The sequence below is a fragment of the Pyrgilauda ruficollis genome, unplaced genomic scaffold (assembly GCF_017590135.1).
Source record: "Pyrgilauda ruficollis isolate IOZ18807 unplaced genomic scaffold, ASM1759013v1 scaffold5, whole genome shotgun sequence".
In the NCBI taxonomy this organism is placed as follows: Eukaryota; Metazoa; Chordata; class Aves; order Passeriformes; family Passeridae; genus Pyrgilauda; species Pyrgilauda ruficollis.
The window spans coordinates 4,634,158-4,660,949 of record NW_024526599.1 but is presented as its reverse complement, the minus strand read 5'-3'; the positions used below and the strand labels follow the sequence as shown (position 1 = coordinate 4,660,949).

The 26,792-nt window shown below is 40.2% G+C and overlaps 1 protein-coding gene across 6 annotated transcripts in view; it reads right to left on the bottom strand.

Moving 5' to 3' along the window:
- Positions 1 to 26,792, bottom strand: part of TRIM2 (tripartite motif containing 2) — a 70,327-nt gene that overhangs the window by 23,914 nt on the left and 19,621 nt on the right. For 3 of the 6 annotated variants that reach the window (XM_041479916.1, XM_041479913.1, XM_041479919.1), the window contains exons 2-6: positions 14,427 to 14,605; positions 12,036 to 12,273; positions 5,661 to 5,812; positions 4,779 to 4,959; positions 918 to 1,641 (exon numbers count right to left, since the gene is read on the bottom strand). In XM_041479916.1, the coding sequence (XP_041335850.1) occupies positions 918 to 1,641; positions 4,779 to 4,959; positions 5,661 to 5,812; positions 12,036 to 12,273; positions 14,427 to 14,560 (1,429 nt within the window). In that variant the 5' untranslated portion in view covers positions 14,561 to 14,605. Of the gene's footprint in view, positions 1 to 917; positions 1,642 to 4,778; positions 4,960 to 5,660; positions 5,813 to 12,035; positions 12,274 to 14,426; positions 14,609 to 21,552; positions 21,667 to 26,792 lie in introns of those variants that run through there. The other 3 variants (XM_041479914.1, XM_041479915.1, XM_041479917.1) reach the window with 2 other exon arrangements.

Below are 26,792 nucleotides of genomic sequence, written 5' to 3'. Positions count from 1 at the left end.
ACCTCATTAACAAATGAACCAAACCTTAACTTTTTGAAGTGAGCTGAAACTGGAAGTTAACTCCATGAAAGCAATCCTTGTGAAAATGTCAGAAGTTTTATCTGTCTCAATAATTTTGCATATTTTGGAAGAGTGTGAAACCCTAGAGCATTACAGCTGTGACCTTTCAGTCAATGCATGCATAAGCCCACAGAAGCCCAGAGGAACATCTTTAGGGTCATTCTGTGAAATGAGTGGCTGAAAACTGAACACAAAATACTACTCTCAGCTGTACTTTTTCTATAAAATAGTGATCCATATATCCCAAATGTGGACGCTCCAAGAGATTTCATGGAGCAAAAGCTCTAAGACATGCATAGCTCTTGTTCTAATGAAATATATCTTCCTGTTTTGAGTGGTAAAGAAGGGGAGAAGGTAGAACTCAAAAATAAAGCATATGATCATGGTTGCAACACAACAGAACTAAAAGGCTCTGCACTTCTGTGAAAACATTTAAGACTTCTAGAGTTTAGGGTGTGTTAGAGAAAGTAATTTAAAAAAAACACCTAACAGCACCACTACCAACAAAACCATACCACTATTTGGTAGTCGAGCCACAAATGCTCACTGGAAGCAAGGGATCTAGAAGCTGAACTTACTTTACTCCATACCAAAAGCCTTGTAATATGAATATTAACAATTTTTAAAACATCCCAAATCAAATGCATGCATTTCTCAAGTGAAATCCCAATTTAATATTAGCTGCAAACTATTTTTGAAGTGTGTATTTCCGAAATGTACGTATAAACAAAAGTCAAGAGGCCTAATGGTATTATCAGGTTGCTCTACATACAGCTTTAGCTTTACAATAACGAAACTTTTTCATTCAGTTCCCTGAACTATTTTTAAGTATGTCAACAGGCAGCCAAATCACCTACCTATTCTGAAGATCAAATCATCTTCAATGGGATTCTCTTTTCTTTTGCCAGTGCTGTACATGCTTGCAGGTCTTTTCACAGCTTTCTGCTTCACATGACCGCTGCCTGGAGATTTAACACGTCTCTTAACCCCTTCAGTGGTAGGAGACACATCTGCTGACCTGACCACTTTAAGTTTGAATGGGCTGCCCTTGATATGTTGATCATAAAGTCTCAGTGACAAAGTGAAGTCCCCTTCTTTCTGAACAGTATACAAAAATTCATAAGTGCCGTTTTTGTTGTCAAGTATTTCTCCGTCCGCTACACTCCCATCGGGCGTGCTCAGTTCAGCAGTGAGGTAAGCATTCCCAGATTTACAGAGCTCCCCATCTTTGTCCTTGGTTGTGATGGTAACAGACATGGGCTGTCCGATCACCGTCTGCCTCAGTCCCTCCCCGGTGGCAACTGTTTCAGAGGCAACAGCATTGGTGGTTAAAATAGTCCCCAGGTTGTGAATGGACTTCTTCAGGCCTTCCGTCTCCACTATAAAATCCAACTGGTCGTTTTCTCGGGGCTGCAGCGGGAAGTCCCTCTCGGCCAGTTCGTTCAGCTTGTCACTCATCTGCTTCTTCACCAGCAGCACTTCGGTTTCAGTGCCATGGTTGAGGGCTTGGGCTGTAAAGTTGCTGCAGCTTTTAATACTTTCCTGTCCTTCTAGTAAGGTATCCAGCTGTGTCTGGAGGACCTGTGTGCATTACCAAACACCAGATTAGCATCACGTTACAAGAGCTATTCCAAGAAGCATCTAAAGGTCCTTGTAGGCACCAAATTTATAATGTCTTATTATAGAGTTTAATTTAAACCTTCATTTTAGAAGAAGTAGTACACTGACCACTAACCTGTATTTGGAATACAATGCTGCAATACAAAAACATACCCTGGTTTGGGGATTCAAGACTTTACAGACCCAATGCCACACTGGATTGAATTATTGCCCTACCTATCTTGTCTTGTTTGGTTTTGGGTTTTTTGGTTTTGTTTTTTTCTGTATTGTTTTAGGTTTTTGTTGTTCTGTTGTTCTTCAGTTTTGGTATTTTTTGAGCAAAAACCCAGCAACAAATGTAGAAATTTGAATCCCGCCCCATCTAACTCTCTGCAGTCCCAGTTAATGTGACAGTTACTGGAACTGTGTTATGTTCACAGAAGCAGAGGTATTTTGGAGTCACGAGGTCCATTAATAAGAGAGGCTGCAAGAAACTTCTTGATAATGTTTCTTCAGAGCCAAGGGGATCTGGGGATTACTCCTCTATGGAGATGGACAAGAAGGCCTCAAGACCTGGATGCACATCCATCCTGAGGAAAAGTGGGATTCCTGCACTAAATAAGTGAAGAAAGGAAAAATCTCCCTAGCAGAAGGTAAACTGATACCTCACTTTCAGCCAGCAGGAAAGCAAAATATACAGAATGGGTTGTGGGTAGTGGAAAGAGTTGGACTGAGTAGTCAGAGATGTTGGTGGGCAGCAAGTAGCCACTTAATATTTAAGACTATGAAAGAGCTTCTGTTGTAGGGTCAGTTCTGGCCCTCAGTCTAAAATCCTTAAAACGGGATTGACCTCAAAATTGCTAGGTGTGGGCTGGGAAGAGGGCTTTAAAAAAAAACAAAAAACAAAAAACAAAAAACCCAGACAATTTTGCAATGAATTGGAAAAAGGATCCCTGAATTGTAACAACCTAGCAGAGACATTCTTGATAGTCAAGAAAACATTGCAGCTGCCCCCACAATTTCCACTGATAAAATTCCCAAATGAAGGTACCCACTCACATAGTTGGTATGTTTTTCCTGCATAGAAAAACTATGGCCCAGACATGACTGTGGATTAGAGAAGTTATTTTGCTGACCATCACAGGTAAAGTAAATATTTTTGAAACATTTCAATTGATGTAAAGTAAACTTAAAGACTGGATGCATTTATTGCTATAAAATACTCTTCCCTTGCTGAGACATACTATTAATGACACTGAATTCTAAAGGCATTTTTTTCTGAATTTTCCAAAGCTTTAAGCTTTTCATCCACTGGACAAAATCCAGGTTCATGTGTTACTGATATGGGAAAGTGATAACAACACAAAATCTTTTGCAATTAAAACAGAATGAACAAATTTCAAGACTACACTGAAATTTCAAGTCATCTGCTTTTCTAGGCACATAGAAACGTCTCAGAATGCAATGACAGAATGAACAAATTTCAAGACTACACTGAAATTTCAAGTCATCTGCTTTCTAGACACATAGAAACATCTCAGAATGCAATACAAGGCATTTTTAATCTCTTTGGTCTTTATTCAAAGTAGCTAAAGAGAGAGCATAGCCAATAAAGTCCCCGGATGACAGAACCCCATATGCTTCAGCTAACAGGTCACAAACTAAAGGAAAGACAATTTGCAGCTATATTTTAAAATAAATACTTTCTTAAGACAGTTTTCTTTCATTACAAAAATTAAAAATATTAAATCCTAACATAAATAATATTTAAAATGTACACAGAGTATTTTACATCTTACACTCTTTCAGTCCATTGGACAACAAACTGCCAACTTCTCCTTTGTAAAGTGTAGCCATTTCATATTTTCATTTTTTAAAAATATATGATCAGAATTATTGTATTTTGCACGACTAGTAGGCATTCCTAAGTAAAATCCAATTTCAGTTGGGGTTTTTTTATACAATACAGAGGGTAGATGCCTCTTTTACTGCTTATGTACAACTTCATAAAAATCTGATTCTCTAATGCTCACAGTTAATAAATTATTTTAAATCTATTTGAACAACAATAAGATAATTTAGCAAAATATTCTATTTTGTGTAGACTTTGAACACATACAGAATATATCTGCTTGCTATGGAAGTAAATGTGACATCTTGAATACATTGTGACATCATGAATATATTTAGATGAACCTGGGATCTAAGTCAACATTACTGATGCTCAAAATTCTGTAAGCTGCTGCTTAGCTCTGGAGATGACTAAATTCTGTGCCCCAATGGTTTTGGGCTCCCTATGTTCCTAAAAGTATGCATCTTGTGCACATGTTAGAATTCCTCCATTTCCACAGGCTCAGTAGTTCAGCACCTTTCTAATGATATTTTCAAGCCTATTCTACATTCAGGAATGCAGCCTTCCTCCATTTCAGACATCTGGAGATGCCGGAAATGCTCAAGCTGCTCAGTAATGGCACTCTTGAAACTCCAGTTATTGATGGTATTTTCTTTTAAAGGCAACTTTCATGGAGAAATCTTTCTTTATAAAACAGAGAACTGATGCGCAGGAAAATAAGGACTAAATTCTTTAATTATCCTGATTCAGACCTAATAATCCTCAACAAAATCTCTACCCACCAGGCTGCAGGCTTTGCTTTGTAAAAATACAGGTTTCTGTTTTCTTCCTCTGAAGTTTGGTCTACAGTATAGGGGGAAACCCCTAGAATCAATCATCCAGATAGAAAGTAAAAGAATAAATACAGCTCTACAATCTGTTACTCTCCTCATTCCCCTAAGAAAGTGAGATGTCCCTCCAATCTTTTTGTATTCCAACAGGTGACATCTAACATGAAATAGGTTACCAAGCACTAGAAAGGAAAACAGTGCTTTGAAGCAAAATAGGCAGCCTTACTCAGTTCTTCAGGATAAATTGTTTGGCCTGTATCTTCCTGCTCATCTTATAAGGCTGAGCACCCACAAGCGAGGCTCTGAAGCACCTGAGTTCAGGAAAACAAAGTTCTCTGCATCTCAGACACAATTTGTCAAACTGGCCCCCTGCATAATTTGTAAAATCTGGCTGATTAAATTAACAGCTTTTCATTGAAACAAAACATGCATCTTACTTTGTGTTTAAGGCCATAATTCACTTCCAGCTCCATGAGCAGCACGCTCTTTCGCACATTTAAAGTCTTCTGGAGTTCATCAAAAGTGGAATGAATGTCATCTACGATGCTAGCCTTTTGGTTGGTTAACTGGTGTATGATTTCAGATATAAAATGAAGTGCTGAGTCAATCTCTGGAAGCCTGAGGGAGGAATTAAATTACAAAGATTGCTGTTTCAAAAGTCATTAAACATTGTCCCTTGCCCTGGTATCTTTTGATTAAACCCTCTCATCAGCAGGCTGTCTTTAAATTTGGTCATTTCCCAGAAGTAAGTTCATTCCTTTTATAACCACACAGTGGGTCTGGTCTGATAAAATAAGGCTAAGCCACAGTCCTCCCCTGTGCAAATCCATTAGACTTTAAGCATTGCCAACAATGAGGCCTTGGATCCTCTGTCCTTTATGCTATATATCTACTTGAGAAGATATAACTAGATTTATCCCACTTTTTCTTTTTTTTTTTTTTAAGCCATTTTGTCACTGTTGTGTTTCTACCAGTCTTTTAAACAACCAGCATTATTTATTTAGCTATCATTAAATTCGTGATTAGACAGTAGTTTCCTCTTTAGCATTTTATGCCCTTTCTTTGCATGACACCTGCATTTCTAATGACCTCTGTTTTGTGAAAGACAGATAGGAATCTTTTGCTCTTTTTGCTAACCCCTCAGTACACCCCAGTCAATGGATTTTTTGTCCTTATGCTAGCCTCACTGTCCCTGTTTCCTAGGTAAATACCCATGGAACCAGCACATTAAAACATCTAACCCAGTCAGCACAGGAAGCCAGTGACAGTCTCGAACATGGAAAACAGTCTTCATACAGTCTCCAGTGGAGTCTCCATACCTTTTGTTGACAGCATCCAATTGGACTTGGAGGGAAGCCTTGTGTTGCTCCACCACATCCTTGAGTGGTACCGTGGGATGCTCTGCGTGTTCTCCCTCGGTGCACTCCCGGCACATGGCTGTCTCACAGGACTGGCAGTAAAACTCCATCACCTGGAAAAGTGCACAACTCTGCACTCAAACATGGCAGCAGTAGCATAACTCAAAGCACATCTTACTGAGTCTTGAACTTGTTTATTAGCCAAGCTCTGAGACAAAGCTTTTGTTTTCTTATGCACCAATAATTTACTGCCTAAAAGATGGCTGTTATTCTTACATATTTTATATCAAAATGCTCCTTTAAAAGCATTTTATTCTTCATAAAGTGTCAGAACAGCAGTCTGTGAACAACACTGGACATCATTGCTGGTCCTAACATCATCTTTATACTGTGTAATAGTAAGTTTTGGTATTTCTCCTATGTACTCCACAAAACAACTCAAACTACCAGGCATTCAACTCCCATCACTAACCCAATCCTTAGTCTTCCCACAGGGTCTGCTAAGGAAAGTGTAAACTTAGGCTGTTTTCATAACAGGGCCACTCTTGAAACACAAACTCAATGGGAATCACCAAACAGCAAGTTTATTTGCTAGAGGAAAGCACCCTAAATGAATCAACATGCTGCAGAGAAAAATCTCCATGTCCCATTACTAATCCCTTAAAACCATTAAAACCTCATATCTGAGATTGTAACTGGAGTGCTGATCTACACTTGAAAGAGGAGAAGATTGTTTCAACCTGTTAAGTACCCAGCAAGATGCTCTTTAGAGATAAAAATAGATCTTTACATGTAATAGATAACCCAAATTCTGAATATATTCATGAAGGGAAAGAAACAGAGAAGTCCTGTGCCCAAAATCACATGTTGGTCAAAATAATGCACCTATATGCAAATTCGGCATGAGACTTTCTTTTACAGCTAGTGAGTCCTTGGGCACAAAGTGTTTTAGGCTCATTAAAAAGGATATAAGGAAGTTTGTAGTATATGCTTCAAAGCAAGACACTGGCAGCTCTTTTGCATTCAGAGCATAGCATCAGAATCTTGAATAATTCAGCTGATGCTTCTGGCACTCAGACATCTTGCAAAAAGATGGTTGTGCTGGAGTTATTGGTTGATGAGATGGTTGTGTAGAACCAGCTGTTTTCAGGTGAGCAGAGGGATTTGTAGCAGCACCATGCAAAACAGCTGGCTGCTCCATGGCATATTGAGAATTAAGGAGGGGGAAGCAATGACCATGATTTGCACGTGGCCATTACCATTAACAGGGATTTTCCTCTGATAAGCTCCTTTCCATCTTATTCCCATTCTTCCCTCTTACCCCAGTTCACAATATATGGGATTCACATGCAGTGAGGGTTTAGTCATTTGTCAGCCACTCATATAAGCTGAGAAAATTTAAAAGTCAATCCAAATAAATTGTGTAACATCAAATAGACAGCAACGGGAAAAAAAAAGTAGACCTTCAAAACAATGTCAACCCTCATGAACACTACTCCAGTCACTGTGAATTCAGCAGTCTCATTGTAGTAGATCCTCCCAGGCCTGATAGTTACTTTGGTAGGCACTGTGATGTGATGCATTCTTACAGTGCATAGAGGAAATCACTTAAAAAGAGTTTGGGATTTAAATACTTTTCAACGGCTTCAAAAATCTGCAATCAGAAGCAATCAAAAGGAAGAATATTTTAATAGGAAACTCTGAAATCTTCTTATATGGCCAAATAAATTAATTAATTTCTTTTGCATGAGTGTCCAAAATTCCTCTTTCTGCCTCTTAATAATTTAATGCTTGGCTTCAAGATATTTCAACAAGCCCTTTATTCAGTATTTAAATCTTTGGATACAGTGATTAGAATAATTTAGTATTTCTGTTTTCTACTGAACACCCCATAATAAACATCATTATATTTGCAGCCACATATATAAGAAAGGAAGTATCTCATTGGCGTAAAAGTTGTTCAGCCTAAACAACTTTCTTCCTCTTTATTCAAGCATCAGGGAAACACAGAAGCTCGAATGATAATAGCAAACACATTACAAAGACATAATGTGTATCTCTATATAGAAATAGTAGTCTTTGACTCAAATTCAAAGTGTTTTGAGAGAAGCAGCTTTAATTTCCCCCTATAATTTTTGTATTGCATGTAGAGGAAGGAGAAGGAAAACCTATAATACAATTCAGGCTTCAACTGTCTAGACAGGCTGATTTCCTAAGATTTTTTTTCTAGCATCTCTTAATCAGGCAAGACTGATTTCTAACTACAGACAGGCAAGTGTTAATGGCTTTTCATCTCTCCCTTCCATATCCAATATGGGCATCACATTTTGTGACACTCCCAGAAAACTTTTCATTATGACAGGTTTGCCTTACAGAACATCTCAGAAAATGACATTTGCCTCTACTTTCCAAATAGAAGAGAGCTCTTGGGCAGGACATACTGTAGCACCCAGCACTGGCTTCAGCTGTATTTCTACCAAATTCAACGAGAACATTCCCATCAGCTGTAATGAAATGTGAATTAAAACCCACCAGCTCTGAAATCCAGTAATTCCCACCTTAAACCAGACCAGCGTATTTCAGCACAGTGATGTAACTAGAGATCCATGTGCATCTTCACTACTGTAATTCAACAGAATTTACGAAACTTTTAAAATTGGATAATCAAGGATATAAGTACTTCTGAAATAGATTTCACAAGGCCAAGACACACTAATTCAAGCCCTTCAAAGTTCAGGTCTTGAGGAAAAAGCTCTCACCAATCACAAGCCTCTCTTCTTTAAAATCAAATTTGAAAAATCATATTGTTCATCTTCTGCTTTCTATTTGTCTACAAGAAAAGTCTACAGAAAAAGGATGAGTCAGCTCTCTGCCACCCACCTTCCTCATATCACACACACATGCCTAATTCCTCTGTCCCAGGGCTAGAGTGCACCTTAGCTTTGTATGCTTTGGCTTTCTGAAGAATGTACGCTTGAATTACCTGAGGCCAACTCTGAGCTACCTGATAAAAATTTAGAATGTGGGTTTTTCTCCCTCCCTAATCACAGCTTTTGCCTTACTCACAGATTACACTTTAATGGGATACATGAGTAAGTGACATAATGGGAAGTACAGAGGTGAGGGGGAAAAACAAAGGTTTAAAAGGTAAGATATAAAGCCACTTCATCAGAATATCAAGGATAGGCGATTTATTTATTTTTCTAAGGGAAGCACACAGACAGTATGCAACAGCTCCACAAGTTCAAGATGTGTTTTTGTAAGCAAGATCTTATGCCTGTCAAGTCGCCAAGCTATGCTACGATCTTTTGAGAAAAAGCTTGTCAGAAATAAGGCATTGTCTCTTGCTAAAAGTGTTTAATTTAATACTGTGTATCCTCTCGTTACACTCTAGAGGCAGAAAGTACATTGCTCCACCTTCTACATTGTAAAAACATGGATTCTCCACTCTGAGCTGGTTTTCAGTTCAAATTCAAACAAAACTCAAATATAGACACTTCAGAGGCTACAACACTCATTACACACAATAGAGTTAGAATTTCATAGCTTTCCCTGCCCTGGCTTCTGTACCTGCCCCTAAATAATTGTAGATCAAAGTTTCAAATCCAGAATGCTTTTTATACACAAGATCTGCAGGTGTTTCACAGCTGAGAATAAAGCCAATCTTTTTTTAATGTGTAGGTAGAAGATAAGAATCTTCTAGTAAGTTCAAAAGTTCCATATGTGCCCTATTACCCTGATTTAACAAGAACACACACTTGTGCTCCACACTGGGTCAAAATGAGAAAGCATTTTTTTGTAGCTCAGGCACAGGTATCTTCTGTATAAGGATATTACAAACTAAGTTTCATTCTTCATAAGAACACACAAAACAAAGATGCCACAACAGAGGATGGGAGGATGTGCACAGAAGGAATAAAGTAAACATTCACATATATGGAAAATAAGAGTGATGGGAATAGGGAACCCACTGGGAAGGGAAAGTATCTAATCTATGTGGCCTGAGGAAGACTAACATACAAGCAGATAGGCAAGCAAATGAGAAAGGATCTCTGCATCAGTTTCCATCTCATTTTAGTCAGAGAGGTTTAAGTCCAGGATGGCTGAAATGATTGAAAAACTTGTTTAATCAGAAACTTATTTCCAAGCTAATATAAAAAAAAACCTGGTAATATTTAAAAGAAATATATTTGATGCAAATAGTAAAAATACAATGGGTCTGACCCTACCCGAAACAATATGTAAAAATTAACGGAGAGTGGATTTAGTGCAGAATGACTGCTGGTTCTGTAAAGGCATTCTCCTCCAGCTGCCAGCTCAATCCTTTTTCACCTCCTGAAGCTCCCAGTAAAGTTACTAGCAGCCAGGCACTTAGAATCACAGAATACCCTGAGCTGGAAAGGACCTACAAGGATCATTGAAGTCCAACCATTGGCCCTGCCAATGACCACCCCAAGAGTCACACCATGTGCCTGAAAGCATTCTCCAAATGCTTCTTGAACTCTGGCAGGCTTGGTGCTGTGACCACTGCCCTGGGAATCACATTCCAGTGAAGACATTCTGGATGAAGATGTTTGAGATATTTCCTAATATCTAACCTACTTGCCACACAGTGCTCTTGTGTCCTGAACCTATGAAGCCAGCATAATCCCATTTCCTCAGTGAGGCCTAAGGTGCCCAGCACCTTGCCCTGTGCACCCTTGCAGCCAGACCCACCCGGCCAGCCTCAAGCAGCTCTCCCCAAATCTTACCTCAGCTCCTCCCATCACAAGGACTAACGTGTGCACTCAGCTTTCCATTTCTTAGCTTCACAAAGCTTTCAATTGGAGTCACCCTCAGGCTATCCCCAGTCCTCCCAGATACTTACTGAAGAGAGAGGATTATCCCATCACACACAACTCGATATCCTAAATGGCATGCTATGTTTCAAGGCAAGCCAAGTTGGTTTATAGGACTTAAAAATGCACCTTTCCCTATAAAGGATTTCTCAGAGAGGTATAAGGTGGCATGTTTTTGGTTGTAGACAAGACAGGTTTTTAAAACACACACAAAGAATAATCAGCTGATAATTTAAAATACAAAACAAATAACACCTTAATTTTGACCTTTTTCTGCATTTCTCAATCAAATGGCTTCTATCAGAATGGCTATGTCAGAAAACAACTATGACTCATTTTAAAGAGAGAAAATAAAATGCAAACAAAAACTAGGAATGCATTAATCAGTAACCACTATACACACATAAGTATAGTGCACATTAAGAAAAGTTACACCAGTTATTCATTAATCAGAGAGTCCAACATCAGTTCTACAAGCCCACCTAATTCCAAGAGAGAAGGAACTGAGCTATTCCTCTATTACAGTAATCATTACCTATCAGCTGAAATACTCCTATACAACCAATGTGCCTATACTGAGTGTCAAATAAAACAGTCTCCAGAAAGTTGTCTTAAACTACTGACATGTGTTTCTTGGCTTGCACAGAAGCACAACATTCAGTTTACACTACAGCATTGCTGAGTTTTGCAGTCTCTACTTACGTGTTTGCATAAGCTTAGCTGTGAGTCAGGAGCTCATATACCTATCATGAAGTTACACAGGTTAACACTGAAAATTGTGAAGTAAGCAGAGTTAGAGCTGTTCTTGCAGTAATCTGTGATTATTAACTCAGGTGGGGGTACTTGCCAATGGATATACTGATATGATTTGAGGATGTGTGTGAGGACATGCTAGGTAAAAGAGTAGGTGGCTGGAAAAACCAAAGCAGCCTCCAAGAACTGATATGAGAGATCCACAAAACACTGCAGATAAACAGAAGCTCTCTGTTTCTAGCCTGTACTGATTCAAAGCACCCTAAGCTAGGACTCACCTTTATTTGGCTCTATGTCAATATACTCATATACCTTTTAGTACTGCCCCAGTGTGCGGGTCAGTAAAACTCATAAGGTCCCTTGTCACATATTGCCAGCAAACACACAGGTACCCACAGCAACAGTTGATGCTACAAGTACAAGGGTTAAGGAAACCCAACCCAAAGAATAAAGGCACAAGGTTCCGTACTTGCAGGACAATAATTCTGACCAAATGTGCCAAAAGACATCATCATCTCAGATGACTGGTAAGATAAAATAACATCCTGACTACTTTGAGATGCTCCACTAAAAGCATTTGAGTTAATCTGAAGAATCACTTGTCTTTTGTTGATATATTACAAAATCAAAGAAATAGTGTGACTCCACTTCCCCTGCTTTCTCTTTCGAAAAAGACATCCATGAAACCCAGACAAGTCAGCACATATCAATACCTGCACATAGCACAGGAGGCTGTCTCACTTACATTTCCATCATGATTGGGGCAGGAGAGCGGTTTGCCTGCAGCAACAGCAGTGACAGTCTCCAAGATGGAGGACTCCTCAATGCTGTTGTCCGGCGTTCGCTGCAGGACATCCATCAGGTTGGTAATAAAGAAGTTGTTCTGGAGTGCAGAAACCCCTTTCTCTGGCAGAATGGAGGTCTGGCGGCACACAGGGCAAGAAAGGGTTAAGCTATGGGCTGGAATGTAATTCTGTAAACACCTATGGGGAAAGAAGGTGGAAGGAGAAAGAAAGGAAAAGTATCATCAAAGAGGGGAAAAAACCCCTTTCATCAGTTAAAGAGCTAGTTTGAAACAGTGCTACCCCTACTTATAAAAGCACATCAAACAGGCTTCTGAAGCAAAAGTGGTTATGAGGAATATTTTTTCTTTTAAACCTTTTTTTACTCTGCCACATGAAAAAAAAAAAAAGGCTCAATAAGCAGACATCATTAAAAGAATTACATGCCTTTTCTTGGGATATTCATGCAGTTGATAATGCTTTCAGACACCTACTGCATCCTGCTCACAGGACATTTTATACAGTAAAAATTTTGAATTTATCTGATAGAGTCTGACAGACATGAAGTTGCATCAAGTATTTGAGCCTGTGCCTTTAATTGACTAACTGGTGCTGCTGACCCTGTCTTTCCAACAGAATCTCCTTTAATAACTTGTGTTTTGGGTTTAATGTTTCAGAGGTAAAACATGGTCCCAATAAAGCCAAGGGAAATTTTTTATTCTATTTCAATTTGGAAAGTTTTTTGGCAGCTACCCAAAATTAACAGAGCTTTCTTTACAACACGGGGAACTACCTGCTAGGTTATCACAGTTAGGGGGAGTGTTAAGGGGAGTTTTGGAGGAAATTTTTGTTTGTGTTTGATTGGGAGGGCGGTGTTGGTGTTTTCCAGAAACAATAAATTTCACAGAGTATAAACCTGACACACAAGCTCAGCAATCAACAATATGCATAATATGCAGCAGGCTGGCCTAGGTGAGACTAGGCCACTTCTGGCCTTGGAAATGAAGCTAACACCTGGCTGGGCATGCAACATACTGTTGCATGCAATATCCTGTATTCAGTATGGTCCTGTAAGCAAAAGACGCTTTGCAGAAAGCAGTTCTTAAGGGGAGGAATGCTACACCAAATTCCTCATGGGATGCCAACTGAGAAAGCGTGACCTCACACAGCTCCACATCTTTTCACAAAGGTTTTGGTTGCAGCACTCTTCATCTTCCCCTGGCAGTCCTCCTCCTGACCCCCCAGTAAGGCTCCATGAAAGGAGAGCTTAGGCTTTGCACATCAGCACTTCACTGGAAGAGTTCTTCCAGCTTCTCTCCATAACCAGATCAGCCTAAGAGGATTACAGTGAAAACCAGAAGCTAACCTTAGGTTTTACACATGAACAGAAGACAGGAAACTTAACACAGGATGGTGAAAATCTTGTCTCACTGACTTCCGTAGGAGTTTCAGTGCTGCCTTTTTTAATGCTGGGATTTCCTATTGTTCTACAAAAGACCAGCTCATCTGACACAGGCAGAGATCCACAATTTTTCTTTCACCCTGTGCAAAATTAGAGATTCACACCACAGTTCTTGCTAAGAGGTGGAAATCTCCTCAATTAAATAAGTGTTCACACCACATACCATTTAGAAACATTCTACTGCCATTCAATATACAACCCAGAGTTGCATCCCATCATCAGATTAAGAACTCTAACCACTAATTCTTCAGCTAACTTTTCTGCAGGTGCTGTATTTTCTCCACAATTTGACGGATAATGCAACATTAAAGTATCATTATGCATATTCAGTTCATTCAGCCAAATACAGTAAAAGGCAGGTTGGTTTATCACATCTCTTTCCAGAGAGTTTTCCCACTTCAGTCAACCAAACTGCAGAATTAAGACATTTAATCTCAGGTTATTAATAATGTATATATCATGTCTAACTCTTGGACATTAAAAGGATGGTATAATTACTTATTGGCTTAGTAAATCAATAAAGATTTTTTTTTCTTGTTTCTAATTACATGATAATCAGAATAAATTTGAGACCATTAACTTGAGGTCCAAATTCTGGCTATCATCACCTTTCACACTGTAGTAACCATATTCATTAGTTTAATTGGATTTACTTTTTGTTTACTCTTGCATAAAGGGAATGTATTCCAAATATGCCACTGCTGTCTCCTCTTCCTGCCTGCCACAAATGTGTTTTTTTACATCCCTGCCTCTCCAGCCTTCCCAGACTTTATCATGCCTTAACAGGACATTTACAAGTAAAGGGAAAAGTCCAGTTCCACTAAAGGATGCCTTGTCCTGTGCTTGCAGCACAACACAGATCCTGAGTTACCAGCATGGGGAAAGGACTTACCTCTCACAGAAAGTGTGCAGGCAGGGAAGTACTTTGGGGTTCTTGTAACGGTCCAGGCATATGCTGCAAATCAGAAACTGCTTGTCAATCTGACGGACCACAGGACTTGGGATGTTGGAGCCTTCACTGGCCATCCTAGACCACTGACATATGGGTCCTGTTCCCTTCTACCCTGCACACTGCTGGAGCAGGGTGGGGAAAAGAAGAAAAGAAGAAAAACAGCTTATAAACTTCATGAAATAACAAAATCATTGACTAATCCACTCATGTTTTATCCTTATGCAGGAATTCATACTTCCATATAAAACCAAAACAAGAAAGAATTAAACTTCTAAAATGGTTTATCACTGATGACAGCCAGGGAAACAGTCAGCAACATCTACAACACCTCTGCCTGAGCATTCTGGAAAGGCATGCTGCCTCTGGACTGAAAGAGTTACGGGGCTGTCTGGCTTTAAAGAAAACCCATGATAAAAACATTCTTGCGCCAATAGATTCAGCCAGTGCTAACAAACGTCGGATTTCTTACATCTACAGTACCGCTGGCAAAATGCTCAAACTGGAACTGCACCAGCCAGTCAAATGGCTGCATCACAGACAGAGTTTGAAAATGGTTCACCTAACAATTTTTTTCCCTTGTTGGTGCTGGTATTGCCAAAAATATCATAGACTTTGACTTCAGGAAGCCCCCAAGAAGGAACCTCCAGAACCAGCCAGCCCCTGGGAAGGGAATGCTCAAATTCTGCATCACCAGTAGGGATGAGGTAGGCACAATGAAAATCCTCATGATAAAAGAAACAGAGCAAAGAAGAGGCAACTGATAGCCACAGAGAATCAGCAACAGCAAGGTGAAGGATACATGAAGCACATCCAAATAATAAACACAATAAAAATGTCATTCTAGCAAAACTAGTAGTAAGAATCATGTTTCTAGGACTGAGGATTCTTCATAATCTGGCATACAAAGCATGAAATAAAAGGCTAAGAAAAAAGTCTACTAACTGTTAGAATTAAAATCGCAGGTTAAAGAGATGGCAGCAGGCTTGGAACGCCTCCTGTCCTGGAACAAGGCACAGGGAGAGAAAAACGTAGGTTCTTTTCAGCTGGAGATACAGGTTATAGCCAATAATAGAATAAAATGTGAAAAGAGAAGACAGGAGGAAAAGGATGGAAGCAACCATAGAAAAAAGTAAACTGCCTGCTAAAATAGTTTAGGAAAACCTGGCAAGCAGAGTCCCTGGCAGGGTGGCCCAGCAGGAACTCCTGTCCATCAGCATTTCTAGCAGGCTGAAGTGCCAGGAGGCGCAGGCGCGACTGTCGCAGCACTGAGTTCTGCCAGACCTCCCGCACCCACAGCGGAACCGGGCTCCTCTTCTCTCTGAGCTGCAAGCCCAGCTGGGCTTCTGCTCTGCAGGTACACTCCTGAGGGGGTCTAACTTCTTCCTAAACAATTTCTACCCCTTTTTTACTCACCCATTTCAGACAATTTGAGATCTAGCTTGAGGGCAGTTCAAGCTTTCTAAGACAGAAACAACAAGCCCTCTGCTGATCATGCTCAAAGGTCATGCAATTCCAGAATGTTTTGCATGACCTGTGTAGCATTTTATTGTTAGTGTTACATTAGGTCCTCTTCCTGTGCTTGGATGAACGGCACACTAGTCTGTCAGAGATGAACCCATGCTGCTCTTCCTGAGCTGGGTACTTAGCCAGCCCGGTATGTTTTACTTACTACAGTGAGCAAGGGGCTATTTCTAGGATAATGACAGTGATTATGGATCATAAGTCAGCTGTGCTGGCTTCCCTGATAACAGGTTCCTGGGGCATCACCTCGGTGTTAGAAAATACAGCAGCATAAAGTTATTCACATTTCAAATACCCAACAGCAGTAACTGACATTTAATTCAATGGAAAACACTTATGGCAGGCCCTTTTGTTTCTTTTTTTCCAAGGAAGGGGAAACTGCAATTATAAAAATTGCTCTAATACTCATAAAATACCCTGTTTTTTCATGACCCAAAAATGCTTGATTTCAGGATTGATAATATTTGCATGTCTTTTTCATCTTTTTTAATATTTAAAAAAAAATCTTTCCCCATAGTAAGATAAAATGTATTACATAAACACAAATTATTTTTTCCTATTTAAATGCCAAAATCACACAGAATTAACCTTAGGAGATCAATTAGCAAATCACGTTACTTTTAAAAAGCTTGAGTTAAAGGTGGCTTTACAAGAAGTGGAACCAAAATATCTGGCTTTTACAAAACAGAGTAGAAAGACCAGACAATCAAATACCCATTAACGTATTCATACATTTGGCAGCATAACATGCAGAACATCAGCATCAAAAGGAACACCAGTGTTTCAAAAGGAAAATTCATTTCAGCACTTACACAGCTGTGTTTGCCTCCCACTCTCCCTCCCCAAATGTTAGGGGTAGGGAACCAAATAAAACAGGGAAGATAATCGGAAGCAGGAGGATTTCTTATCAAAAGCATGGTTTCCAAATTGGACACAACAACAGTATAATTTTTTTTTTGTTATAGACTGAACACAAGCTACTGGAAAAAGCTGTACTTAAGATATGAAAGAATAGGTCTCCAGTGAATGCTGCCTGTCATTTAACAGAAGAATGTCCTCTAGCAACCAGGTATTTTCTGTATTTAATCTTTCCTTTATTAAGTAAAGCTACAGCAGCAAACTGCTTACACAAAAAAAATCTGCTGCTGGCTGAAAAAAATTCATATTGATTTAACCTGTTTTTCATCTTAGTTTTTCACATTCCCCCAATGTCACCACAAAAATCAAGTAATTCTTAGCATTTCATACACAAATCTTATGCCAGCTACTTTATTTTTCAAATGCTCATGCTTTAAGCTTTGTCAACGAAAGAAACCATTAATGATTCAGAAATAAGTACTTTCAATATTCTGTATTTTGTCTGAAATGCAGCAGGTCATGACTGTGATTTATCCCCTGTATTCACATAAATCAAATTTAAAACATGCACCTGGAAATAGAATTTCATCTGTACATTTCAAGCTTTGGCCACTACCTGTACAACTTCTTACACAAATGGTCCCTTTAAAAAAATATTTCGAGTATGGGATTTGCAGGATTCTGCAGCCTCTCTAAGGCTTTACATCCACCTTTGATGTAATTTTGATGAATGTGATGTAGGTATGAGAAGATGATTTTGCTCATTTAATCAAATAAAGCAACTGTACAATCAAAAACTATCTGAAGAAAATCTGGAGATTTTAAACAATGTTTTTGAATTTCACCAGTTTTTCTGATTTACTGCTATGCTTGCAGTAACATAAGTTTTAAATGTATTAGCAGTGGGAGATTTTGCAAAGTAACACTACTTTTACAAGAAAAATGTGGGTTTTTTTAGCAGCATCTTCTGAGCTCAAAAACTGTCAGAGTGCTTTTCAGAGGTTTATTATGTCTTAAAATCAAAATAGAGCAGCTAAAGCATGAGCTTCGAAAACAGGACTATCACTTCTCCATGTAGTCACACTTTGTAATTTAAACATGCAAAGCTAAAGGATTAGGAAACATTGCACCAAACAAGACATAAGCCCCCATTTATCTGTAGCACACACACACACGCAAAACCAAATTCGGGTTCGCTAAACCAATTGCAGTAAAGGGTTCTGAAATGTACTCCCTTTGTCGCCCTTTTGAGGCTCAAGGATCGCTATCTTCCCAGCCACCCCAGAAATACCATTACTCTTTTTCCTTCTGCTTGGAGATACGATTTTCATTTAAAATATACTAGACCGCAAAGAAAGGAGAAAACAATGGCTCTCTAAGCTAGTGGAAAGCTTTGCCCCGCTATGCATGCATGCCTTCAGGAAAGCCAGGGTGCGGCCCCACCCATATGAAAGGAACTTCCTATAACACTGGAAAAGGAGGAAAAGAAAAAAATCACGTTCGGTGTAGTAAATAGCAGTTCCAGAAGAGTTGTTTCAGGTAAATAGAGACAGAGACATAGTAGAAAAATGCAGCCTTTCTATAGGTATCCTCAAATGAGCTCTGGAACTCCTGAAAATTCTCTATTAGTTTCCCAGCAGAGAAAAGACATTGGGGAATCAAGTAACTGTTCACTTCACAGGATTTTATTCCTAAAAGAGCAGAATTCTGTGTTACGATACACTGCTGTCTCTGAAATCCACCCAGCCAGAGCTGCAACTAGCCTGAAAGTACAGCCTGAGGAGAACAAATTGCTTGCAGCTTATTCATCTTCTTCTTATCAATGGTATTCACAACCTAGAGGGTCTATTCATGTACTATGAGTGAATAGGTTTCCAATGGCAACGTTTCCAAAGGAACAGTTAGGCCTCCAGAGCCATAAGAAAGGGTGGGGAACCTCAATAATGTTGCTTCAAGGACTGGGAGAGGCTTTAAAGTCCTTAAAACAGATAGATCACCTGTCCACAGTCTGTAGGAATAAAGAACAGATTCAAGTCATTTCTAGCAGCAGCCCCCAGATTAGCCAATACAGAACAACTGAGCAAATTAATAATCAGAACCACCACACAGTCCACTTGTGTAAAAGGCTTGATAAGCTAAATTTGCATTCCTTTCTCTCCCACTCTTGCAATCAGCTTAGTGCCTTGTTTAAAACACAGCAACCCTCTTCATTCTTACAGCATGCAGAAATGTAATAACAATCAGGGGCCAAAACAGGAGCAACCCAGCAGCAGCCACCAGGAATAATACTGAGCAAACTTGAGCATTTCAGACCTACCCATCTTTGTAGAAAAATAGCTTAATCAGTGCAGTGCTGAGGATAAAATCCTTGCAGGGACGGAGCTGCAGTTCCGCAGTAATCCAAACGAACAAAACATCATCTGCTAATATTTCAAGCCTCACACATAAAACTGCTAAGGAATCCCTATCACAGCACAATCATTATTAGATGCACAAGAGATTCTGTGCTCTAAGCAATGACGCTCCATTCCATGAAGAGGACAGGTGGAAAGAAAAATGGAAGAATAAGAGGAGGCCCAGTGAAGTCGTCATGAATTTTTTTTTTCTCCCTGGGTCATTTACAAGTGGGAGACCCCTTCAGGATTCAAACCAATCAATCTTTATTTAGCACATCTTTTTCTCACTCAGCCTGTGTAGAAAGACTGCAGCAAATGGTGCAAGGGATTGTGGGATGGGGATGCAGCAGAGAGCTGCAACCAGATTCGCTGGGTTCTTTTTTTTTCCTCCCTACTCAGCAATCAGCTGTTCCGAGGCTCCGCGCACGGCCATTGAATTTGGTCACCCGAATGTTATTACAGGATTAGCAGGCGGAGACAGCTACCACTGTGCATCTGGCATGTCAATGCAGCTAAGAAATACATATGCAAATACTACTCACAAATCGGAAAAAAGGATTTAACTCCGAAGGAGAGAGTAAATATTACATAACATCCCTTACGAGGACAGCTGCCAGAGATAATGCGAAAGCACTTTCGTTTATAAAGAAGATAAAGTTTAACACTTAATGATTCCACTCGGATTTTTCCAAGATTCTGGCTATTTCTTGGAACGTAATTCTTCCCTGCTCCAACTTTAAGAAGCAACAAAAGATCCCACAAACATTCTTTGTCTCTCTCCAGATGTTTAAAGCAGAAGCAAAGAGCCTCTCTGGAAAACTGTGCTACTGACACACAAACCAGCAGCAGCTTCTTCTACTACAGAGCCATATATTTGACCTGACTCAGTCTCAAGTCAAATAATCAAGACAGCAAGTAGTAAACTCATATTCAAGGAATTTGAGAATCAAGGCTAACAGACTATTCAGCTTTTCTATAAACATTAATGCAAAGGTATATTATCATAGTTAATCTATTTACTTGCTTACTTTTTTTTTATTAAATTCACAGATCAACTCTGATTTCACTAGGCTGTTACCAAAGAAATATAAAAATTTGGTGCCTGCCATTTTCAGCTATACAGAGAAGGTTGTTAAAAAGCTGCCTGTGAATACACAGACACCACTGAAGTAAAGCAACATAGAATTAGCTTTGTCTTCCAGTATAACAGCTGGTGGGTTTTGCAGACAAGGTAGTATTTGCATCTCTAAATACAGTGTATCTTTTCTTTTGAAAAAACCAAATCATATGCAAGTATTTCAGCTAACTGAGGCTAACAAAGCTTCCCACAAATAAAAGAACACAAAGCACCATTTGCATCAATAAGAAAACACGTGGGGCTTCAATACTCTCTTTGCCATCCTGACTTAATTAGGACAGATATAGCTATTTTAGAAGTTTAAAATGTTGTCCCAAGCTCTTTAAGCACGGTTTCCAGATAACACTATTTATTCCATTCTTGAATTGATGAGTTAAGTAGTATTAATAATCATTTAGTGTGACTGAAATGTAATCTAAAGTCCTGTTGAAAATACAAATTCTGCACACATCCTTTACTTTCAACTTGGTGATCATTTAGCCAGATCATTTTATGCATCAGGCAGATCCAGCCTGGTTTCCCTGGACAATATGCCCACAGGGTGAAGGCAGGTTGTAATCCAGTTTATAATCTGAAATGAAACATCAGGCAGCGTGTGTGCATGTATTAGGGTTTGGGGTGCCTGTGCCAAAATACTGCCCCTCTAACTCCCTTAACATGTGCTGAACTCAATCAAAGAGAGAGCACAAGGTATGTTTCATTTTAGCTCCACAATTCAAGAGCAGCAGGATTCACAGTTTAAAAGAAGGCCAGAGATTTCAGGCATGTTTTTGGAGTCACAGATTTTTTATCTTTGGTTAGGGGAGTTTTTTTGGTTTTCTTTTTAAACTGTCTGGGGAATCCCTATTGCAAAGAACAATCAAAATATTTCACTCCCACAACAAGAAGATCCAAGGCCTTTTTATTTCTGCCAGTGGAACAAGACACTTCTAACAAAAGTCAAGTGATAAAATTCAGGAGTGGCACCCCCAGAACTGAAGAGGAAGACTGTCAGACAGAACAGAAGCATGCAAACATCATTTAGTTGCTTGCTCATTTCTAACACTGCATTTACATACACTAAAACAGAATGACCAGTATCACTCAAATTACTATTTCCATTTATGGTCAGTAGTAAGGACTACATACCCCTCAGAAATTATCTATAACATACCTCATGGCCAAAGGAGACTGCTGGAGCCACCGCTGCAGCCACTCTGATAGGGAAATACACCTCCAAACGAGAGATTCCTTCAAATTGCTGTTCTCTTACAATTAACTCTGAGAAGTTGCCTGCTGACAATGAGCTGATACTCCACAAATTATCCTGCTTCTTCAACAGAACAAAAACGTGCTACTGTGGCAAGGAAATTGAGACAAAAGGCATAGCATTTCCCTGAGATTTTTCTTGTTACGTGTTGATATGTGGGTTTCTTCTCCGTAGTGAGGAGGAAATTGAGTCAATCTTGCACTTTACCCCATAGCAGTTACAACCAGACTCATTCAAATAGGTTTATTGTATGTGTATGTCTTTTGTGCTGGGAGATGGGGGTGGGGGTGGTCATTATATGCTTTGTTTTGTTTGTTGTTTTTTTGTTTTTATTTTTAAAAGAATAGGCTACTTTTCCTCAGAAAATTGCTGCATTTCATTGTTGCTGTTGACTTATCTGTGTCATTGCTGACTACTGAAGAAAGTTCTGGAGAAGAGAATAGTATATGCCATCTTTGTAGTGCCATGGAAGAGTGATCTAGCTTCTGTTGTAAATCCCCTGTAAATGTCCTGGGTTCTGAATAACTTTTTGTTTTCCCTGTTCCAAACACAACCTGAATTCATATTCTTAAGGAGGCCATAATTAGTAAGCTACTAAAAAACCTCAGAGTTAACTTACACCTTATAGGTAGATATTGATAATATTAAATAAGTCATCCAAACACTCCAAGTTAAGATTAATGGTCTGCACTGAAGCCATACTATAAAGTGACTAAATGGAGAGTAGTCTAGCTCACCCTGCAGTACAAAAGAGATTTTAAGGTCAGCAGAAAAAAAATATTGGGTTAGTTCAAACTAAATGACCAGCTAATATAGTCCTGGCAATTAAGGGTGACTGAAAAGTCAGAGATGTGAGAGATCAGAAATCAATTACCCAAAGCCAACGTGCTGGAAAGGAGAATTAGTTTAGGAACACAAATACAGGATAGAATGGGCTGTTACAGCCATCACACAGCTCCACACAACCCTAATTTGACCCTGGTGCCAGGAGATCAAGTGGGGTGAAACAGCCAAGCTTTGTCATTGTGGAGCCGTGCCCACAACCAGGAATCAAGGGGCCTAAGTCTTCCTTATGAGCCAGTGCCCTTTACCTTTCACTGCTGCAGCTGTGAACCCATGCAGACCCAGCAGCTTCCAGAGAGCAAGTGCAACTTCCAGCCCTCACTCCACATCCTGCAATAGTCCAGACTGTAGCTCACGCCCTCTGAGAACAGCAACAGCTTTCTCCCTCTGTGGGTTTGTAGCCAGAGGGCATGTCTGCCCCAAAAGGAGCTCTGCTAGGTCCTGGTTCCTCTCCACCAGCCACAGCTGTGAGCCATGGTCACTCCCTCATCTTATGATCCAGCAGAGCAGATGCTTTTTCCCAAAGCTTGTGATCCAACACAAGGGATTTGTCATAGCCTGGGAGGCAAACAACTTGAAAGGTTTGCCTGGGATGTAACACTGTGCTGCTGGAAACGTTCCCAGCAGCCCAGCACCCATCCTCCTATGACTTTGCCACCTTCTTCTATTTCCTTCTGCCTTCTGCTTATGCCTGGTTTAGCTTGCCAAGGTTGCGGCTTTTGCAGCACAACTGCAGCACGGCTGGGACAGCCTGGCCTCCCTGCTCAGCCAGCCTGAGCCTTTCTGGCAGGACTGCACTTCCTGCCTCTCTCCACCACTGAAGTTGCAAGTCAGGCAGCACCAGACACAAACTGCTTTTCTCCCCTCCATGTTATATTCTTTCTCTTCCTCCTACTGGGTATCTGCCATTGAGGTGGGACTGCAGCCACCAGAAACAAGCTCTGTATTCTGGCATTCCTTCTGCACAGCAATGGGCTGACCTTCAGTATCACTGTCATGTGCAGATGTCATACATTAGATTTTTTAAAACAGTGTTCAGCTGCTGAAGGCACAGGAATAACAGGAATAGAAGCCACTGCTACAAATTAAAGCCTTAATAGTGTTACATGTTTAATCATTTATTCTTTTTTCTTCCTCCTTTCCCCAGCCTGTAATCAAAGCTTACAAAAGGGTGAGCCCCTGGAACATGGGTGGACCTCTTAAGACATCAACATACTAATGCTTTATATTCCAGTTTGTAGAGGGAAGGTTATGGCTGGCATCTAATACCCACCTTTCTTCTCTCTCCTCATCCCCACAACTTGTGCCTTTGCAGTACCCCTTCTCTACTCCCTTTGGAGGTGAATAGTCCTGCTTCTATCCCCAGAGACCCCATCTCCCAGCTGTCCTGTCTTGGAATGGAGAGGGGACCTACTGGTGGGTGCACTGCACACATCAAGGGACAAGTCTGGCAGGTTAGAGTTTGTGTGATCACACAGTCATCACCAACTGAGAGGTTATTTGTCTGACTGAGGTTTTCTGGACCTCTTTTTGAGTCAGGGCCTTGCACAATAAATTCCAAAACAGCTGGAACACACTAAATTTACTGCACATGAGAAGACAATGCATGAATGGGCACCATGAATCCTCAACCAAATACCCCAAATTCTCAAAAATGAGATTTCAAAGAGAAGGGATAGGAAATTAATGGAAAGGACACACGAAGGGAAAGAAGAGGATAAAAGTACCAGGTTAAATTACAGCATCAGAATTGTAATTTAGGGCCCTTTTATGTTCAATAAAATGTCATACTCTCAGGTGAGCTCCTAAAAAATCTGCAGTAAGGTATGTCAAAGTAATTATTTCAGGGACTAGATGTTGTGCAGTCACAAGTAAAAGAATTTTAAATGGTATACTTGCCATGCAAAGCAGGAAGAGCATCTCTTCTGAAAAAAGCCCTACCCTGACTATCAGTACTGTTACTATCACCCTTACAGTTGCACATTTTTGACTCTCTAGGTCTACCTATTTTGTGAACACTGACAGGTCTCTGTTCAGCCTTTACAGGTACACAGGCTCAAATAAAACTAAGTTGAACTGACAAATAATTAAAACTGCACATCAAAACACTGTGGCTTCCATAAACATCTGCTGTAAAACGTTACTTGAAATAAAGTGGTCCATGAGGACTCCACACTAATCACTGTTAACACTTCCAGGAGCGGGAAAACAGGCAACAGAGCAAAAAGAAGGAGGCTGATCAGGAATCTATTTGGAAAGAGGCCCCTGGTCTTCTCTATGTACTGCTAGATATAAGATATGCTGAAAAATGCTCTAGGCATTTTCTTCAGAGTTGCTGAGCAACAGGGGAAAAAAAATAAATACAAGCAGAAAATGCTCAATGCTTTTGGTACTGAGCTGTGTGGTGAAAATTGTAGAGACCATCCCCTCCACTCCCTCCTGAGACTGGGTCTGCCCCACTGGATAGCTGCATGTCCACTGCAGCTCTCACTTCAGGGGAGATAACACACTTCAGGTGCTGGAGTTTAGCAACATATTCTCTGATGACCACCAAAAAGTTACTCTGTTGTTTCAATTTAATTCAGTAGGATTTTGGTGAACTAGCATGAAGTTCAAATCAGCAAGGAAGAAGGCAGCACTCAGCAATCATTACAAGCCACGTAACTTCTCCACAAAATTAACTTGAGTGCCAACCCTTTAGAATGTTTTTCTTGCAGCCTTCAAAACTCCCACATCCCATCAAACATAACAGATGAAACACAAACCAGGAGGTAAAGAAACCCAAACCACCTTAGGTGTCTCACAGCAAGAAACAGCAGATAGAATCTAAGTAATAAAAAAAGCAAAAATGGAGGCAGAAAGGGTAGGAATTATCATCATCTTAGCACAAAATCACACACTGGGATAAGGACTAAGAAGGAGAGAGAAAAAAGAGCCCCTCTCCAGCACATGAGCAGCCTGAAATCAGGTTCACATCCTCTGTAACATTTATATTGTTTAAATACAAAATATTGGTTGCTGCACCTCTAAATTCACCTTAGCTGTTGAACAGTACCCACCTCATTTTCTTCTCCACAGCCCAGCAGTGATGTTAATTTCTATATCTGCCAAGTCTTCTTCTGAACCAAAATATCTTCCAAAAACAGAGCAGTAAGTCTAAACATGTATATCGCCCTTGGGTTCAGAGAAAACCTCGCTCAAGCATTAAGTGGCAGGGAGAAGTTTACCCAGGCAGGCTCTTTACATTGGCAAAAGTGCAATGCTGAACTTTCACAGCAAGTAGGTAAACACATAGCTATGTGCAGCAGGTAGTCTGGCAGCACCAGCAGTAGTGAGAAACAATGTGAGGACAACCTTGGCAAAAGGAGCTCTGTGGGTTTTAACAATGGTTGTGGGCACAGGAGCTGAACAGACCAAACAAGCATAGCAAAAAGCCATCTACAGCTCTCGGTGGGAGCTAAAAGTGCTCAGAGCTCGAGCGTGCCAGCTGTGACGCTGTGTCCTCCACCTCCACACTCACAGGGACATTATTTGACTTTCCAGCAGTCAGCTCCAGCAGTTCAAAACTTGGAAACACCCAATGGCTGAACTTCACCCAGTAAATATGTCCTTCCAGTCCTCAGCAAGGACACTCATTTGCTGATTGCATGCCAGCACTCCTATTTAAAGAACTGTTGTTATTGGAAATAGCAGAAACCTTTCTATGGCAGGGATTAAGTGCTCCCTGCACCTTGTGCCTTGCCTGCAGGAATGCATCAATTCCCAGCATGTGCTTCCACAGCAGAGTTTTACCACAGCCACAGTAACATGCATTATCAGCCTGCAAAGTCCATCAAACCCCTGTGTGGGCAGGATCCCCAGACAGTCCTACCAAGCGCCCACTCTGGCTCAGCCCAGGTTTTCCTCAAGCCTTCTCCCTGAGGTACAAGGTCTTATACATGACACAAAGCTGTCTGCCTTTACCCTTCATCTCCTAAAACAACTCTCCTAAGTTTCCTCTTAGACATCTCTTGCAGGCTCAGGCCAGATGCCCAAAGGCCCTTATGGGGCATTTCCAGGCTGCTCATAAGCAAGTGCTCAGCTCTGATGTAGATTAGATTTCTGCAAAAATGACATTCTCAGGAGACCTTATACATACACTCCTGCATGAATGTCAGTCTTTTCAACTGGCATCACAAATTAGGAAGCAACAGTTAATGAAAAAGAAATAAAGCAGAACCACTCATATGCACAATTTTAAGACTCTCCTAAGCTGAACTGAGATGTACAGGACAATCATTTCTACACGAAAATTCATCCAT